Below are 19,872 nucleotides of genomic sequence, written 5' to 3'. Positions count from 1 at the left end.
TGCAACTAATTGAAGAAGAAGCCCTTTTAATTTTTCGCTGGATTAACTTGATGTAACCCCATGCCATGTACCAAAGTGCTATTTTGAACAGATACCTTGAACGTGTTTTTCACAAAAACAACTACAACGCTGACTTTATTAGACGAAACATTTACCGACCTACTGAAGCTGACGCTACGAACAGGAACCCTACGCCTGTTACTACAGTGACTATACCTTACATTAAGGGCACCTCTGAGACCATCTTGCGGATCCTACAGCCCTACAACATTCGTGTAGCCCACAAACCTACAACTACGTTACGACACTTACTGACCAACGTGAAAGACAGAGACGAACCTAACGACAGACAGGGAGCAGTTTACAAGATCAAATGCTCCGACTGCCAGGCTTCCTACATTGGTGAGACTGGCAGAAGCCTTAACACGAGACTGACTGAACACAAACGAGCCACGAGAAATGGTGATGCCAACAATCACATTGCTGTACATCATCAACTGACAAACCACAACATTGACTGGGACTCTGCTCAGTGCTTAACCTACAGTACAAACTATTTTCAACGACTGACTCTGGAAAGCTGGTACACTAACCTAGAACAAACGCCTCTTAACAGATGTCAACAACTACCGGCGCCTTACAAACGACTTATCCACGACAGAAACGAAACCGACAAACGGACTTCTAACAGACCGACTCAACAATACACGGACCAAAACCGACCTACTTGACTAACAATAGACGGATCGAAACCCACCAATGACTGATGACAAACTTTACACGAGTCTTTCAGCCAATACCATCATGGCTATACTGACCAATCACGTTCAACGGACCAGACTTATAAGATCATCGACTGACAAACACTATTCACTTGACTCTGAAGATGACTTCCGCTCAGGTTGTCGAAACGTCAGTCACCAACAACAGTTCTTTTCAGAACTACACTCACCCGGACGATCACACTATACGAACTACACATAGCTACCATTGCAAAATCCGATACTATTGCGTGCCGAAGAGGACTGCTCTCAAAGGCGAAGGTTTTGCGGAAGTCATTGTGTAACTGATGTTAGATTAGGGGCCTGTTTTCTTGAAGAAAACGTAAGGTCAAAGTGAAGGGACCGAATTTACTCTCAGGCGCCCCGTCCACACTACGCCGGAGGGAAGTTGGAAACGGAGGTATCACTGTGAAAACGCGTCAAATGTTTTCCGTCCACACTTCGCCGGAGGAATTTGAAAACGCAACAATCACCGGTAATTTTGGATTTGTGTTTGAGGAAAACTCGTTCAGGGAAATCACATGATTATCGTGCTGCCATCGTGTTTTCAAAATGTTTTTCGTCCACACGAAAACGAAAAGCCAGCGTTTTCACTGAATTCCCCCGGTTTGAAGAGCTTTTCCGAAAAGTTCCGTTTTCGTTCAGTATGGACGTTGGGTCTAACCGTAGAAATAAGTTCCTCCGGCGTAGTGCGGACGCCGCTGAAATTGTATTTCTTCTTTATTTTGAATATTATACGCAGTATAAATAAATTACGTTATAACGTACCACGAACCAAATGTTTCATCTATAAGTTAATAATAAGCTCAGTAAATTTGATGGCATATGGGTTAAAATTGAGGAATGCTCAACATGCTGGTCCAAAATACGTCACATTGTATTAATGTTTAATTTCAATGGATCGATATATAGCTTCCTTCTTTTCTGGTATAAACGCTTTTCGGAGAATTTTTACTTTGGACAATACATCAATTATTTTGGAGATAGTTAAAAAAGATCTCATTTGAATGTGTTCTAATAATTTTCGTATTCGTGATAATTCTTCTCGAGTTCTACGCAACAAATTATCAATTAATAAATTTTCCAGCTTTACAATGAGAGTGCTTTTAAGCCAATCAGATAATTTCATGTATTTCACCGCAGATTGCAAATGAAAACAACAAATTTGTGAGAAATAGGCTCCGAGTTTCCTATCTCCTTTTTCGACTGCACATAACTTGCTAGCACTAAGGCATGATCTTTGAATAAGAAGTGCATTTCTTTACGTCTTCAAGTATTTTCGACGTAATTAACGAGTTCGAAGATTTACGTAAAAGCTTAAAACTTGAATATATAAATGTGTTTGTGTTCAAATTTGCGGTCACAGGATATTTGCTCTCACAGCTCATAAAACTTGTTTTGTCTGGCCGTCTAAAGGAATAATTCACCTCCACTTAAACAAGCTCAGCAACGACTTCTTTGAAGGATAAGCTGGAACCAGCCGTCGACTCGTGCGGCCTTCGCGCGACTCCTTTTACTTGAACCTGCTGTTCTAACAACCCAGCGTTTCTGTAGAAACCATTATAACGAATATGAATTAAACACTTGCGAATAAATCTTTTTCGACTTGAGTGCAAGGGACTGCCAATGCTTTATATACTGGTCAGTAGATGTAGAAAAAGTTAACAGGAATCGAAGCAAGCAAGCAAGCAAGCAAGCAAGCAAGCAAGCAAGCAAGCAAGGAAGGAAGGAAGGAAGGAAGGCAGGAAGGGAGGGAGGGAGGGAAGGAGGGAGGGAGGGAGGGAGGGAGGAGTGCCGTGTTTCATCCACACCTACATCAAGGATTAATGACTACGTCATTATTCGAGTTAAACAAGGTGAACTGTGGGTTAAATGGTTGGAACGTCACAAATAGAGTGAATATTTCTTATCAAAAAGAGGATGCATATTTCTTCAGCTGCCACAGTAATATGCCCTTGACAGGCGGAATTTGCCTTTTAGAGCAGAGTTTCAAATACTTTCAATTTCTACCGCTGCCTTTTTCAGTTATTACTCGGGTTCATCTTTTATTGACTACGATACAGAATAATAAAATCTTGAAATCTTCACTTGTGACTGCGGATAGTAGTTAAACATGTTTAGAATATATGCGATCGAGAACTTAATTTGAGTTAGACATCACATGCATACTTGGTTAAACTTCTAAAGTCGAGCTTTCAAAGGCAAAGGTACCTGGTGCAAACATCGTTTGTTTTTCAAGAACCGGCTCGCCGGCTTTCCACTGAAATGTACTGAAATTAAAAGCAAAGAAGAGTTGTTAAATACCCGGGACAGACAACTAATAACTAATACCGTTGACGCTGGAAGATGGCGAGTCAGATGCCTTTTCCAGTTTTTTATTTAATTTTATAAAAAAAAAACATCAGCCAAGTGAGCAGCACATAGCAACAGATCTTGTCAACTTGCTCTATTTTCTTTGACCGTTTTCGTCTGATCACACAGACTTCGTCAGGGATTTTGAACAAGACGGCTAAAAGGAATTTATGTTACACCTAATCTATAGAATATACTTTCGACCTACAGGGTGTGAACAGTAAAAACTCCTAGCTAGAGAGTACTACGTGCAGGCTATGACTAAAATCCTTCGTAAAAGTGCAATGCTTAATTTTGGAGCTCACGGATTTAACCCAAAATTAAACACATTTACCTCATATTACCTCATCTAGCTTATGACCAGAATACCCCCCACCACCCCCCCCCCCCAAAAAAAGGGGTGAAAAACGAGAAGTATGAGTAGCGATAAAATCAATTTTGCATCAAGAAATAATTTACCTTTTGTAGATATTGTTAGCTTGCGCGAAATAAACAGGGGAGAATCGCAGCGCTTCTTGCTCCTCGCACCAAGCCTCTCTCCCCTCTTTTTTGCTCCGCCGTCTTTTTATGCGGCGCCCTAACTAACTGAGCGCCTATCAATACAGACTTCCTAACCTTAGAAACCTGTTTGGAAGACTCCAACATGACAAGCGGCCATTTTTTTGCAGAATGAAAACAAATTTGCCTGTTGCAGTCCGAATTCGCGAGTCAGCCGTGTTGAATTGGTCTGTACGCGTGAGGAGGCGTAAGGACGCGAAAGATTACAGGTGTGACGATATGCACATTGTCTAGATCAGCCAATCAGCATTAAGTTCAACCATGTGCTCGAGTTGTTGTTCGTTTTACAACATGGCAGTGTAGCATTGCTTCGTTCTCAAAATAAGGTTCTGTTGAGTTTACTATTTATCGAGTTTTTCGAGCCTGATTTATACAACAGGTATACTACCCTCTTCCCACCCCCCTCCAACTGGATGTGTCGAAGTTGTTAACAGCTGTGCGCAAACATTTAGTGATCCTCAAAGAAAAAGATTCAACAATATATTATGCAATATGAGTAGAATTTCAAATCTTCCAAGAAATTAAGGATAACCAACTATGCACAAACTAAAACAACTAAAGCAACATCAAAATTGAACACCATTCCTTACCAAAATAGAAAAACTCTTAGTTAGAAAAAAAGATAACTGAAACAGAAAATGAGGTAAATTCACCCAGAATAACTTAAAAGCCAATGGAGCTGTTGCTAATCGTCGCAATTATTAAAATTTTCATAAGATGTTTAAATTAAGGCAGATGTTCACTCATGTGTTTCCTTTCTCTAATTTTTAGTGTATAGACAGCAAATACTGAATTGCAGATAAATAAAGCGAAGACCTGTTTGTCAACTTGCATAAAAACGAAGTGAATTAAAGTGTCAATCTTTTCCAAACAAAGAAACAGAAATGTTGAAAAAGTTTTTTTTAACTCCGATAAAAACAAACGGCAGTTTGTACTCAGTGCTTTGGAAGAGGCGGGAAAGGAATTTAAACCCCTGGGCGAGCAGGCTACTCCAAGAAAAATTGGGTGGGGTTGCGCGGCCCGCATTCCAAAACTCTTACCCTATTTATGACCAAAATCTGCGAGTTAAGAACCGGGTTTCTTTTTGAAGTTTTAGGGCGCCAAACAAAAGTGGCACAAAGGTTAAAACACGCCATTCCTTGTCACGCATTTAGAAGTGAAAAATCAACAATGCGCTCGTGGAAAAGACAATGGGCCGTTTTTTGCAATTAATTGAAGAAGAAGCCCTTTTAATTTTTCGCTGGATTAACTTGATGTAACCCCATACCATGTACCAAAGTGCAATTTTACCCTCTCAATTCTGCCATTTTTTTATCCGCCGACATAAGTGAAATATTGAAGAAAACCAAAAATCGCCCAAAAATTCAGTTTGCGATGGAATCGGAGAAATAACATTTCACACTGCTTGTAAATATGTGTTCTTTTCAGTAAGATATTCAATTATCAGATTTACCTCTGTTTATCTTTAAGCAAAGTTCAAATAATGCGTTGTGTGGAGCTCGTGAAACTGTTCGCGCAAAATAAGAATCTACTCGAACTTAAAGTATTTTTTTCTAAAAATAGTTAATCCAGAGCTATAATCTGGCAAAGTTTAGGGATTTTATTTTTTTTCATTTTGCACATCTCGATTGCTCTGAAGTGTTTGAAAGCCTGACAGGTTTACCTTGGGATGAACAATAAATTTCTTATCATGGGCCCGAACGTTTCCAGAATGTAAGAATTTCTGAAATTGAAAATGCAAGCTTCAAGCCCAGTAGTTGGATTATAAATTTACATTTTGGTTCTTATATCGACATTTTTATTATCAAAGAAATAGGTGATTCTACTCCTCTCTTGTAGAAAAATGTTATGCAGACTTTGGCAGAAAAACCATCTGCTCGGCTAGTTGAATTGTTAATTTTCCAAATTGATAACTCATGGATGACAAGTTTGGCAAATTAAAAAGCTTGGATAATTTTGAACAATGCATTCTCCAGCCAGCTTTCAAAAACACCAACAACGCAATCGCACCCTATTGCAGCGCTGCCGTAATGGCTGCAGAAAGCGTTTCTGGAGACGAAAAGCAGAACACTTTTATGATTTTACTATACTGCTCGTCAGATATAACTGCTGGAATACACAGCCAGTTGACATTTATCTCAGCTTTAAACGCTTTTCTGTCCATTACGGCAATTCTTGGAAATGCTTTGATACTAGTTGCTCTTCGCAAGGAGTCTTCACTTCATCCGCCTTCCAAACTTTTGCTTCGTTGCCTTGCATCAACAGATCTCTGTGTTGGTCTTATTTTGGAGCCTCTGTACGTGACTTTTTTGGTGATTGTAGTGAATGAACATTGGGATATTTGTTGCCGCGTAGTAGTCGCACTTTCTATTATAGGCCGTAGCTTGTGTGCAGTGTCTCTATTGACACTGACTGCGATAAGCGTGGACAGACTTCTCGCCCTGTTGTTGGGACTGAGATACAAACAAGTTGTAACTTTGAAGCGAGTCTACGTGATCACTATCACCTTTTACGTGGTGTCCACTGCCTTTTCAACAATGAGGAGCTTTTGGAATTCCCTCATAGGGTCAGGGTATGCCATGATAGTTATCGTACTGTGTCTGGTAACCTCGGTCTTCTGTTACACGAAGATTTTCCTAACCCTCCGTCATCATCAACATCAACTGCAAGACCATGTTCAACAACCGAACCAAATAAATCAACTGAACATAACGCGATACAGAAAGGCAGTGTCCAGTGCACTGTGGCTGCAGTTCATGTTAGTCGTCTGCTATCTACCATTATTTTTGGTAATTCTGGTCCTTCATTCAAGGCCATCTTCATCTGTTTCTCTCATCTGGAGTTATACATTAACTTTAGTTTCCTTAAACTCGTCATTAAACCCGATTCTTTACTGTTGGAAGATCGACGAAGTGAGACAAACAGTGAAGGACACAATCAGACAAGTACTTTGCTGTTGATCGAGTAAGCTATTGTTTCTTGTTTTATTTTTGCCAGTTATAAATATAAGAAAACACATCAATGTATTTTCTAGGCATGCAAGGAAGCCCGGAGAAGCCAATAAGGCTTATGCAAAGGATTACCTTGAGTAATTAAGTCTTAAAAAGAGAATAAAAATGCTGCCATCGGCACGCAAAATAATCAAGAAAAGCACTCTCAAGCACACTAAGAGAAGTAAAATTTACTAATACCTAGAAAGGTGACGAACGTTTAGAGGTGAATACAGCAAAACTAAGAGGCATTTTGAATTTCAGTGCTGAGAGAATTAAATAATTTGGGGCCTCGAGAACGGAGAGCGAATGTTTTTACATTTTTCCTACAGTAGGGCAAACGGAAAGAATTCTTAGCTCTAGTATTGTATTTATGTTCGTCGCAGTTAAGTAAAACCATCTCAGTGAAACTTTCCGGAAGAAGGCGATTTTGTAAAGGTACTTAACTTTACCTATTTGAAGTTTAATAATGTTTTCAAATTTTAGGATTATTAACCCTCGGAGGTACAACCTAACTCATACTCCCACCGAGGTACAAGAGGGGCAAGGAGGCAGGGGGTTGATGGAACCCCCCTCTAGATTTTCGATCTGTTAGGCACAGCAAAATAAATTTACACTCATTCATCGCGCAGAATTCTATTGTCTTTCGCGACATGTACTTGCAGTGCTCAGTTTTTCAATGCGCGGAATAATAATTACAAATATTAGCTGTCGGAATTCCGACTGCTCTCGTCAATGAATCGGCGGCTGTCAATCAAACGGTCTGATGTGTGAAGTAAATCCCAAGGTGTAATAAGCTAACAAAAGCGCTCTAATTTAAAGGCGGCCTGCGCTCTTCACAAAGACTTTTGTCAACAAAGTCGTGTGCAGCGACATTCTCACTTTTTTTGCTGACATGTCACACTCGAAATGGTTTGAGCGCGGGAGCCAAAACTTCTCCCACAAAAAATTCTTCTTCCAAAGCGTTGCCAAATGGAAAGAACGGTGCGCATAAAACTTTCTACTACTTTATCGTTGTCCTCTTTTACTCGACCGGTCAAAGCAGTTCATCAGACGTAGTCTTTTACTCGATCGGTTTACGTAGTCTGTCGTTGATCGAGGACTTAAAAGACAACACAGGTCTTTATCCATTCGAAAGATGAAGAGGAAAATAAATGACATTTTTGTTTGAAATCCAGAGCCGAACAAAAAAGCAAAGACACGCAGCGCGTCTTACGCCTGAGTGAGCATTGTTGTCCACTGCATGTGTGAGATAATTATTCAAAATTGGAACCGTTTTAATTGATCAAAACATTTAAAAGGCCCAGGTTCGAGTATTCAGTTGTTAGAATCCTCTTTGGAATAACATGTCAAAGCGTACGAGACAGCAGCTCGGCTTTTACGCATCACTATTTGATGACGTTTATGATCGTGGCCTCAGTTATAAGTACCGACCCAAGCAAAAGCCCGTTGTTATAGTATTTATGAAGTTGAGCGCATAGTCTCTCAACGAAATCAAGGGGGCAAGGCAGAGTATTTTATTCAGTGGAAGAATTATCCTTTAACTGAAAACACATGGGAGCCGTCCGAACACTTCTTATGTTGATGAAATTACATGTGAAGTGATGTTAAAACGACGTTCCGGGGTTGACCGGGGATTCAATGAGCTCTAAAAAGAGCTCCCGATCAACGCGCTGCATTTCTTGCACAGATGACATGCTGAAAATTCGGTTATTGCAACTCGCGCAAAGCGTTACTTTAAATACGATGGTTAAGTGATACATTTTATCACCTCCAATTTCAATGCCTTATAGCGTCGGCGTGTGTCCTATTGTTTGTGGAGGCGGAGCTTGGCATGTATTAATATTCTGCCGGGAAATTCAAAAGAGTTTCGCTCTATTGTTCTTCTAGTCTCCGAGGCGAACGAAGGCTGAAAGATCGTTATGAGTGTTCGAAAGTTGGCAGAACGACCACTTCGAAACATTATTTTCCGTTAAAACTTGGCATAAAGCTTCCTTTAACAACATACATTCAAAGCCGTATGATAACCGTTAAGAAGGGCACTTTGAAGGAGTAAAATTCTTCCTCCAAATATTTCCTCATATAATATTTTCCCTCAAATGGACCAAATTCAGGAAAAGAAAACGACTAAATCCACTTTTCGTAACATTTCAAAAAATGTCTCCTTTACTCCATCAATGTCTCATCTACAAAAGCCCTATGATAACCACTACGAAACACAAGTATGAAGCACGTAAACTCTAAACAAGTATGCGTAGTCGGCCATTTTCTGGTCATTTTCTTTATTGTTTAACCATCGGCGGCCTAATTAATAATTAAATTTCGCGCGCTCCCTACATTTAAGTCCCGGATATGTCGCGGCATTCTGCGCGATGTTAGATAGCCCTGAGTTTGTTCTACAAGATGATACCATTTTTGTTGGTTATGACGTCATTTGATCCGCTATCTTGTATTTCACTCTTTTCTTAAAAGTCAAGAAATAACAGAATTAATGCGTAATCAAGCCAAATGCTTAGGAAATGCAAAAATTCGCACAAATTTTCCTTTACCGACTTAATAAATAAACATAACTTTCTTTTTTTGTCTTTCTTTGTCTCTCGACTGCGATTTTACTAATCGCGATCGCGACTTACAACTTTCGATCGCAACTAAGAGCTCTCGATCGCGACTTATACCTCGCGATCGCAACTTGTAACTCTCAATCGCGAGTTATAACTCGCGATCGCGACTTATACCTCTCGATTGCAACTTATAACTCTCGATCCCAACTTATAACTCTCAATCGCAACTTATAGCTCTCGATCGCAACTTATAACTCGCGATCGCGACTCCTAACTCCCCATCGCGACTTATAACTCGCAATCGCGACTTATAACTCTCGATCGCAACTTATAACTCGCGATCGCAACTTATAACTCTCGATCGCAACTTATAGGTCTCGATCGCAACTTATAACTCGCGATCGCAACTTATCACTCGCAATCTTCACTTATAACTCTCAATCGCGACTTATACCCCGCGATCGCGACTTATAACTCTCGATCGCAACTTATAACTCGCGATCGCAGCTTATAACTCTCGATCGCAACTTATAACTCTCAATCGCAACTTATAGCTCTCGATTGCAACTTATAACTCGCGATCGCAACTTATAACTCGCGATCGCAACTTATAACTCGCGATCGAAACTTATAACTCGCGATCGCGACTTGTAACTCGCAATCGCGACTTATAACTCTCGATAAAACTTATAACTCTCAATCGCAACTTATAGCTCTCGATTGCAACTTATACCTCGCGATCGAAACTTATAACTCGCGATCGCGACTTATAACTCGCAATCGAGACTTATAACTCTGGATCGCAGCTTATAACTCTCGATCGCAACTTATAACTGTCAATCGTAACTTATAGCTCTCGATTGCAACTTAGAACTCGCGATCGCAACTTATAACTCGCGATCGAAACTTATAACTCGCGATTGGGACTTATAACTCGCAATCGCGGCTTATAACTCTCGATCGCAACTTATAACTCTCAATCGCAACTTATAGCTCTCGATTGGAACTTGTAACTCGCGATCGCAACTTATAACTCGCGATCGCAAGTTGTAACTCGCAATCGCAACTTATAACTCGCGATCGCAACTTATAACTCGCGATCGCAAGTTGTAACTCGCAATCGCAACTTATAACTCGCGATCGCAACTTATAACTCGCGATCGCAGCTTATAACTCTCGATCGCAACTTATAACTCTCGATCCCAACTTATACCCCTCAATCGCAACTTATAGCTTTCGATCGCAACTTATAACTCGCGATCGCAACTTATAACTCTCGATCGTGACTTATAACTCGCGATCGCGACTTATAACTCGCGATCGCAACTTATAATTCTCGATCGTGACTTATAACTCGCGATCGCAACTTAGAACTCTCGATCGTGACTTATAACTCTCGATCGCGGCTTATAACTCGCGATCGCAACTTATAACTCGCGATCGCAACTTATAACTCTCGATCGCAACCTATAACTCGCGATTGCGACTTATAGCTTGCGATCGCAACTATAACTCTCGATTGCAACTTATAGCTCTCGATCGAAACTTATAACTCGTGATCGCAACTTATAACTCTCGATCGCGAGCTGTAACTCTCGATCGGACTTATAACTCGCGATCGCGACTTATAACTAGCGATCGCAAGTTATAACTCGATGGCGACTTACAACTCTCGAGCGCGACTTATAACTCTCGATGGCAACTTATAGCTCGCGATTTAAACTTATAATTCGCGATCGATATAGTCGATTGCGACTTATAGCTCTCGATCGCGACTTAGAACTTTTCATCGCAACTTAATATATAGATTTAGGCCACCAGCCTAAAAGCGTAGTCCCCGGGCCGGGTTTTTCAGCCAGCTTGAGTTACAAGTCGCGATCGCGAGTTATAACATGCGATCGAAAGTTTTAAGGCGCGATTGCGAGTTTTAAGTCGCGATCGAGAGTTATAAGTTGCGATCGAGAGTTATGAGTCACGATCGCGAATTATGAGTTGCGATCAAGAGTTATAAGTCGCGATCGAGAGTTGTAAGTCACGATCGAAAGTTTTAAGTTGCGATCGAGAGTTATAAGTTGCGATCGAGATTTATAAGTTGCGATCGAGGGTTATAAGTTGCGATCGAGAGTTATAAGTTGCGATCAGGACTTATAACTCGCGATCGCAACTTATAAGTCGACTGATTATCTGAACTGATCAAGTAAGCATTTAACAAGCACTTTTCCTTATACTTAAACTTCTAAAAAAAAAGCTAAAAATCACGAGGTGAGTATATATTTTTCGACAAACGCGTTCATAAAATAATTATGTAATAGAAGGTTTTGCACGAGGAAGTCCCATTTTGAAACAGAGGCACAACTTAACTCGGAAATTCCCTATTGATTCATATGGGAGGTTTGGAGTGCACAAAATAAGGGTGATAGTTTTTGAGCCATTTCTGCAACTTTTCTAACGTTTTGTAAAACTCATGAAATCCAAGTTGGCGGTTATTTGGAAATAACGACGTCATTCAGTTTCTATACTATGTGATGTCAACATACCACGTTGAGGACTTGAGTGGAAATATTTTCTAAATTTTCTAAGCTTCATTGTAAGGGCCTCGGTAATGTTCGAAAATCGTCGGAACGTCTACGAAAATGTTTGTCATTGCTCGGAAATAATGAGTTGACAGGTATGATGCTGAAAATTTATTTTCAAGCAAATTATATTACGGCCGTTGGTTAAAGATTTTCTCTTCTTTCGTGTGAAAAGAATGTAACTAGTATTTAACAAATAAAAAACATGTACCGTGTTTCTATCGAGTTATAGAAACACGAGTGGAAGTTTGGGAGAACGAGAGATGCTGTGGGTACACAAGCCGCGATCGAGTGTTTCCACAAATTTTTCGAGTTCTCCTTAACTTTCACAAGTGTTTCTATGACTCGATAGAAACACGGAGAACGTGTTTTCTATTTCTTTTAGAAAACACCGCGCAACGAAAAAAAGAAAACAACTTGTTAACTTTGATGATCAAAATGTAAATTCTCTTTGCTCGCGCCATCATTACGTCAACAGCTCGTGCTAGTTCTATGTTTCTATAGAGTTATAGAAACACGATTTTTAACCAATCAGCGCGCGTATTTTCTTAGGACTGTTTTCTAAATAACTTTTAGACTTTGCAACACATAGAGCTACCATTGCGAAATCCGATCCTATTGCGTGCGGAAGAGGACTGCTCTCAAAGGCGAAGGTTTTTTGCCGAAGTCATTATGTAACTGATGTTCGATTAGGGGGCTGTTTTCTTGGAGAAAAGTTAAGGTGAAAGTGAAGGGACCGAATTTACTCTCAGGCGCCCCGTGCACACTACGCCGGAGGAAGTTGAAAACGGAGGTATCACTCTGAAAACCCATCAAATGTTTTCCGTCCACACTTCGCCGGAGGAATTTAAAAACGCAACAATCACCGGTAATTTCGGATTTGTGATTGAGGAAAACTCGTTCAGGAAAATCACATGATTGTCGTGCTGCCATCGCGTTTTCAAAATGTTTTTCGTCCACACGAAAATTAAAAGGAAGGAAGGAAGGAAGAAATGAAGGGAGGGAGGGAGGAAGGAAGGAAGGAAGAAAGGAAGGAAGGAAGGAAGGAATTAAGGAAGGAAGGAAAAAGGAAGGAAGGCAGGAAGGGAGGGAGGGAGGGAGGGAGGGAGGGAGGGAGGGAGGGAGGGAGGAAGGAGGAAGGAGTGCCGTGTTTCATCCACACCTACATCAAGGATTAATGACTACGTCTTTATTCGAGTTAAACAAGGAGAACTGTGGGTTAAATGGTTGGAACGTCATAAATAGAGTGAATATTTCTTGTCAAAAAGAGGATGCATATTTCTTCAGCTGCCACAGTAATATGCCCTTGACAGGCGGAATTTGCCTTTTAGAGCAGAGTTTCAAATACTTTCAATTTCTACCGCTGCCTTTTTCAGTTATTACTCGGGTTCATCTTTTATTGACTACGATACAGAATAATAAAAGCTTGAAATCTTCACTTGTGACTGCGAATAGTAGTTAAACATGTTTAGAATATATGCGATCGAGAAGTTAATTTGAGTTAGGGATCACATGCATACTTGGTTAAACTTCTAAAGTCGGGAGCTTTCAAAGGCAAAGGTACCTGGTGCAAACATCGTTTGGTTTTCAAGAACCGGCTCGCCGGCTTTCCACTGAAATGTACTGAAATTAAAACAAAGAAGAGTCGTTATATACCCGGGACAGACAACTAGTAACTACTACCGTTGACGCTGGAAGATGGCGAGTCAGATGCCTTTTCCAGTTTTTTTATTTACTTTTTCAAAAAAAAAAAAAATCAGCCAAGTGAGCAGCACATAGCAACAGATCTTGTCAACTTGCTCTATTTTTTTTTTTTCTTTTTGACCGTTTTCGTCTGATCACTCAGACTTCGTCAGGGATTTTGAACAAGACGGCTAAAAGGAACTTATGTTACACCTAATCTATAGAATATACTTTCGACCTACAGGGTGTGAACAGTAAAAACTCCTAGCTAGAGCGCACCACGTGCAGGCTATGACTAAAATCCTTCGTAAAAGTGCAATGCTTAATTTTGAGGCTCACGGATTTAACCCAAAATTAAACACATTTACCTCATATTACCTCATTTAGCTTCTGACCAGAATACCCCCCCCCCCCACCCCCACCCCAAAATAAAAGGGTGAAAAACGAGCAGTATGAGTAGCGATAAAATCAATTTTGCATCAAGAAAGAATTTACCTCTTGTAGACATTGTTAGCTTGCGCGAAATAAACAGGGGAGAATCGCCGCGCTTCTTGCTCCTCGCACCAAGCCTCACTCTCCTCTTTTTTGCTCCGCCGTCTTTTTAAGCGGCGCCCCAACTAACTGGGCGCCTAGCAATAAAAACTTCTTAAGCTTAGAAACCTGTTTGGAAGACTCCAACATGACAAGCAGTCATTTGTTCGCGGAATGAAAACAAATTTGCCTGTTGCAGTCCGAATTCGCGAGTCAGCCGTGTTGAATTGGTCTGTACGCGTGAGTAGGTGTAAGGACGCGAAAGGTTACAGGTGTGACGATATGCCAGTTGTCTAGATCAGCCAATCAGCATTAAGTTCGACCAAGTGCTCGAGCTGTTGTTCGTTTTACAACATAGCAGTGTAGCATTACTTCGTTCTCAGAATAAAGCTCTGTTGAGTTTACTATTTATCGAGTTTATCGAGGCTGATTTATACAACAGGTATACTACCCTCTAAAGTAAATTGTGTAGCTGAACATCTTTGCCATGTTGCGATCTTAATCCCTTTTCAAGAGTCATATCTCCTTTGGAGAACGAATAATCCCTTTCGAAAAAGCCAAAACGAATCATGATAAACTCCTTCGCGAAAACAACGGTCCTGTGACTAGACTCAAATTGCATTGCACACAATTTGCATAAACTTTCAAGATGTGTATTTTGCGGATAACTTCCAAGAATTTGCGACCCTTCACGCAGTTTATGAAGAAATATTCAAGCTACATATTTTTATTGAATCAAGGCAGGGGTATATTTAGAATGGACTCTCATTTATAAGGGAACATGCGGCATTCTCTTTTACTATTTATTTTGGTTTTATGTTCGTCTAGTTCATGTCATGCAACATGATTTTCTTTTGCAGTCAGACGCAGTTTTCGAAAAGAAATGGCGATTGCTAAGACTGCTGAATATATTTAAACTACTAGTGAAATAACTGGCTAAACTATCATCAATGCAGATTTTAATTAAGACTTGGCAAGAACATTGGTTCGTCAATAATCCCGCACAATTCCCCGCACAATCGAAGGTTTAATTCTCCCGCACAATGTGTCTCCAAATTCACACGTTTTTTTTTTTTTTTTCCTGCACCTTACTGGAAAGCCAACTAACTTGGAGCTAAGATATTTAATTCAGGTTACTGAAAGTCCTATCTTTACAACTTTGGAGATTGACATATTTTGCGCGGTGCAAGAAACAAGTCGCATGTTTTTAATGAGCTACAAGTCCAAAAACGCTTTCGTATTTAGCTCGTTTTATTGCAATATGATTTGTTTTACTGCAATGTTCTAAATAATAACAGCAGTAGCCACATACCGTCATTGACTGCCTATTTTTTGCCAGTGTCTTCGTAGATTGAATTCATACCGCAATCGGCCAGTTGTTATCTCACGAGAACGTTTCGAGCGTGGACTTTGCTTACCTCGCTGGCTTTCAAGCAATATAATTCGCGGACGGACCCTTTCTGAAAACGATCGACATCTTAAAGGCGCGATTCTTGCCAAAACTTTCTCCGCAAAACACCGCATTTTGTCAGGAAGAGCGAGCAATGTCGCGTTTCTCGTCCCCAGTTTCCATGGTCTACGCATGGAAGGCCTGGGACCATGACCCCCCTTTTGGTGACCAAAACGCTTGCATTTTATGACTCGGGCTTTCCTACGGAGTAAATAAACAAACTCTTAGTTAGAAAAAAAGATAATTTAAACAGAAAATTAGGTGAATTCGCCCAGAATAACTTAAAAGCCAATGGAGCTGTTGCTAATCGTCGCAATTATTAAAGTTTTCATAAGATGTTGAAATTAAGGCAGATGTTCACTCATGTGTTTCCTTTCTCTAATTTTTAGTGTATAGACAGCAAGTACTGAGTTGCAGAGTAAATTAAACGAAGACCTGTTTGTCAACTTGCATAAAAGCAAATTGAGTTAAAGTGTCATTCTTTTACAAACAAAGAAACAGAAATGGTGAAAAAGTTTTTTTAACTCCGATAAAAACAAACAGAAGCTTGTACTCAGTGCTTTGGAAGAGGCGGGAAAGGAATTTAAACCCCTGGGCGAGCGAGCTACCCCAAGAAAAATTGGGTGGGGTTGCGCGGCTCGCATTCCAAAACTCTTACCCTATTTATGACAAAAATCTGCGAGTTAGGAACTGGGTTTCTTCTTGAAATTTTAGGGCGCCAAACAAAAGTGGCACAAAGGTTAAAACACGCCATTCCTTGTCACGCATTTAAATGTGAAAAATCAACAATACGCTCATGGAAAAGACAATAGCCCGGTTTTTTGCATTAATTGAAGACTAAGCCCTGTTTTTTCGCTGGATTTTTGATGTAACCCCATGCCATGTACCAAAGTGCTATTTTACCCTCTCAATTCTGCCATTTTTTTGTCCGCCGACATAAGTGAAATATTGAAGAAAACCAAAAATCGCCCAAAAATTCAGTTTACGATGGAATCGGAGAAATAACATTTCACACTGTTTGTAAATATGTGTTCTTTTCAGTAAGATATTCAATTGTCAGATTTACCGCTTTCTTTAATCCAGAGCTATAATCTGGCAAAGTTTAGGGATTTTATTTTTTTTCATTTTGCACATCTCCAGGCGAAATTTTGGGACGATTGCTCTGAAGTGCTTGAAAGTCTGACAGGTTTACCTCGGGATGAAGAATAAATTTCTTATCATGGGCCCGAACGTTTCCAGAATGTAAGAATTTCTGAAATTGAAAATACAAGCTTCAAGCCCAGTAGTTGGATTATAAATTTACATTTTGGTTCTTCTATCGACATTTTTATTATCAAAGAAATAGGTGCTTCTACTCCTCGCTTGTAGAAAAAAGTTATGCAGACTTTGGTAGAAAAACCATCTGCTCGGCTGGTTAAATTGTTAATTTTCCAAATGGTAACTCATGGATGACAAGTTTGGCAAATTAAAAAGCTTGGATAATTTTGAACAATGCACTCCCCAGCCAGCTTTCAAAAACACCAACAACGCAATCGCACCCTATTGCAGCGCTGCCGTAATGGCTACAGAAAACGTTTCTGGAGACGAAAAGCAGAACAATGTTATGATTGTACTATACTGCTCGTCAGATATAACTGCTGGAATACACGGCCAGTTGATATTTATCTCAGCTTTAAACGCTTTCCTGTCCATTACGGCAATTCTTGGAAATGCTTTGATACTAGTTGCTCTTCGCAAGGAGTCTTCACTTTATCCGCCTTCCAAACTTTTGCTTCGTTGCCTTGCATCAACAGATCTCTGTGTTGGTCTTATTGTGGAGCCTCTGTACGTGACTTTGTTGGTGATTGTAGTGAATGAACATTGGGATATTTGTTGCCGCGTAGCAGTCGCAGTTTCTATTATAGGCCGTAGTTTGTGTGTAGTGTCTCTGTTGACACTGACTGCAATAAGCGTGGACAGACTTCTCGCCCTGTTGATGGGACTGAGATACAGACAAGTTGTAACTTTGAAGCGAGTCTACGTGATCACTATCACCTTTTACGTGGTGTCCACTGCCTTTTCAACAATGGCGAGCTTTTGGAATTCCCTCATAGGGTCAGGGTATGCCATGACAGTTATCGTACTGTGTCTGGTAACCTCGGTCTTCTGTTACACGAAGATTTTCTTAACCCTCCGTCATCATCAACATCAACTGCAAGACCATGTTCAACAACTGAACCAAATAAATCAACTGAACATAGCGCGATACAAAAAGGCAGTGTCCAGTGCACTGTGGCTGCAGTTCATGTTAGTCGTCTGCTATCTACCATTATTTTTGGTAATTCTGGTCCTTCATTCAAGGCCATCTTCATCTGTTTCTCTCATCTGGAGTTATACATTAACTTTAGTTTCCTTAAACTCGTCATTAAACCCGATTCTTTACTGTTGGAAGATCGACGAAGTGAGACAAACAGTGAAGGACACAATCAGACAAGTACTTTGCTGTTGATCGAGTAAGCTATTGTTTCTTGTTTTATTTTGCCATTTATAAACATAAAAAACACATCAATGTATTTTATAGGCATGCAAGGAAGCCCGGAGAAGCCAATAATTAAGGCTTATGCAAAGTATTACATTGAGTAATTAAGTCTTAACAAGAGAATAAAAATGCTGTCTTCGACACGCACTAAATGATCATCTTTTAGGATGAAAGGTTAGTTAAGCAAAACTAAACGCGCGAATGCGCGAAAGCAAAGGATGGGGGACAAAAGCGAGACGGAGAAGCAGACACAAGCACACTAAGAGAAGTAAAATATACTAATATCAAGAAAACTGACGAACGTTTAAGGTGAACACAGCAAAACTAAGAGGCATTTTGAATTTCAGTGCTGAGAGAATAAAATAATTTGGGGCCTTGAAAACGGAGAGCGAATGTTTTTACATTTTTCCTACAGTAGGGCAACGGAAAGAATTCTTAGCTCTAGTATTGTATTTATGTTCGTCGCAGTTAAGTGAAAACATCTCAGTAAAACCTTCCGGAAGAAGGCGATTTTATAAAGGTACTTAACTTTACCTATTTGAAGTTTAATAATGTTTTCAAATTTTAGGATTATTAACCCTCGGAGGTACAAGCTAACTCATACTCCCACCAAGGTACACGAGGGGCAAGGGGGCAGGGGGTTGATGGAACCCCTCTCTGGATTTTCGATCTGTTAGGCACAGCAAAATAAATTTACACTCATTAGATAGCCCTAAGTTTGGTCTACAAGATGATACTATTTTTGTCCGTTATGACGTCATTTGATCCGCTATCTTGTATTTCACTCTTTTCTTAAAAGTCAAGAAATAACAGAATTAATCCATAATCAAGCCAAATGCTTATGAAATGCACAAATTCGCACAAATTTTGCTTTACCGACTTAATAAATAAGCATAGCTTTCTTTTTTTGTCTTTCTTTGTCTCTCGACCGCGATTTTACTAATCGCGATCGCGACTTATAACTTTCGATCGCAACTAATAGCTCTCGATCGCGACTTATAACTCGCGATCGCAACTTCTAACTCTCGAACGCGAGTTATAACTCGCGACCGCGACTTATACCTCTCGATCGCAACTTATAACGCTCGATCCCAACTTATAACCCTCAGTCGCCACTTATAGCGCTCGATCACAACTTATAACTCGCCATCGCGACTCCTAACTACCCATCGCGACTTATAACTCGCAATCGCGACTTATAACTCGCAATCGAAACTTATAACTCGCGATCGCAACTTATAACTCGCGATCGCAACTTATAGCTCTCGATCGCAACTTATAACTCGCGATCGCAACTTATAAGTCGCAATCGCAAGTTATAACTCTCAATCGCGACTTATAACTCGCGATCGCGACTTATAACTCTCGATCGCAACTTATAACTCTCAATCGCAACTTAAAGCTCTCGATTGCAACTTATAACTCGCGATCGCAACTTATAACTCGCGATCGCGACTTATAACTCGCACTCGCGACTTCTAACTCTCGATCGCAACTTATAACTCTCGATCGCAACTTATAACTCTCGAACGCGAGTTATAACTCGCGACCGCGACTTATACCTCTCGATCGCAACTTATAACGCTCGATCCCAACTTATAACCCTCAGTCGCCACTTATAGCGCTCGATCACAACTTATAACTCGCCATCGCGACTCCTAACTACCCATCGCGACTTATAACTCGCAATCGCGACTTATAACTCGCAATCGAAACTTATAACTCGCGATCGCAACTTATAACTCGCGATCGCAACTTATAGCTCTCGATCGCAACTTATAACTCGCGATCGCAACTTATAAGTCGCAATCGCAAGTTATAACTCTCAATCGCGACTTATAACTCGCGATCGCGACTTATAACTCTCGATCGCA

The 19,872-nt window shown here is 40.3% G+C and overlaps 2 protein-coding genes across 2 annotated transcripts; both read left to right on the top strand.

Moving 5' to 3' along the window:
- Positions 1-5,697: 5,697 nt before the first annotated feature.
- On the top strand, positions 5,698-7,289 carry LOC145480333 (melanocortin receptor 5-like). Its single transcript, XM_081458625.1, has one exon. It carries the CDS (start codon positions 5,723-5,725, stop codon positions 6,650-6,652), a length of 930 nt encoding a protein of 309 aa, XP_081314751.1. The 5' UTR covers positions 5,698-5,722; the 3' UTR covers positions 6,653-7,289.
- A 7,854-nt stretch (positions 7,290-15,143) lies between these two features.
- LOC145481940 (melanocyte-stimulating hormone receptor-like) lies at positions 15,144-19,117 on the top strand. The gene has a single exon (XM_081460516.1). The coding sequence runs from the start codon at positions 16,925-16,927 to the stop codon at positions 17,966-17,968; it is 1,044 nt and encodes a 347-aa protein (XP_081316642.1). The 5' UTR covers positions 15,144-16,924; the 3' UTR covers positions 17,969-19,117.
- The last annotated feature ends 755 nt before the right edge of the window (positions 19,118-19,872 follow it).

The sequence above is a fragment of the Orbicella franksi genome, chromosome 3, assembly GCF_964199315.1.
Source record: "Orbicella franksi chromosome 3, jaOrbFran1.1, whole genome shotgun sequence".
Taxonomy (NCBI): domain Eukaryota; kingdom Metazoa; phylum Cnidaria; class Anthozoa; order Scleractinia; family Merulinidae; genus Orbicella; species Orbicella franksi.
The sequence above is the reverse complement of the archived record's forward strand: the minus strand, read 5'-3'. Positions and strand labels throughout refer to the sequence as shown.

What these genes read in the sequence shown, in the direction of transcription:
- LOC145480333 (XM_081458625.1), top strand. Translation starts at nt 5,723, where the DNA reads ATGGCTGCAGAAAGCGTTTCTGGAGACGAAAAGCAGAACACTTTTATG.
- LOC145481940 (XM_081460516.1), top strand. Translation starts at nt 16,925, where the DNA reads ATGGATGACAAGTTTGGCAAATTAAAAAGCTTGGATAATTTTGAACAA.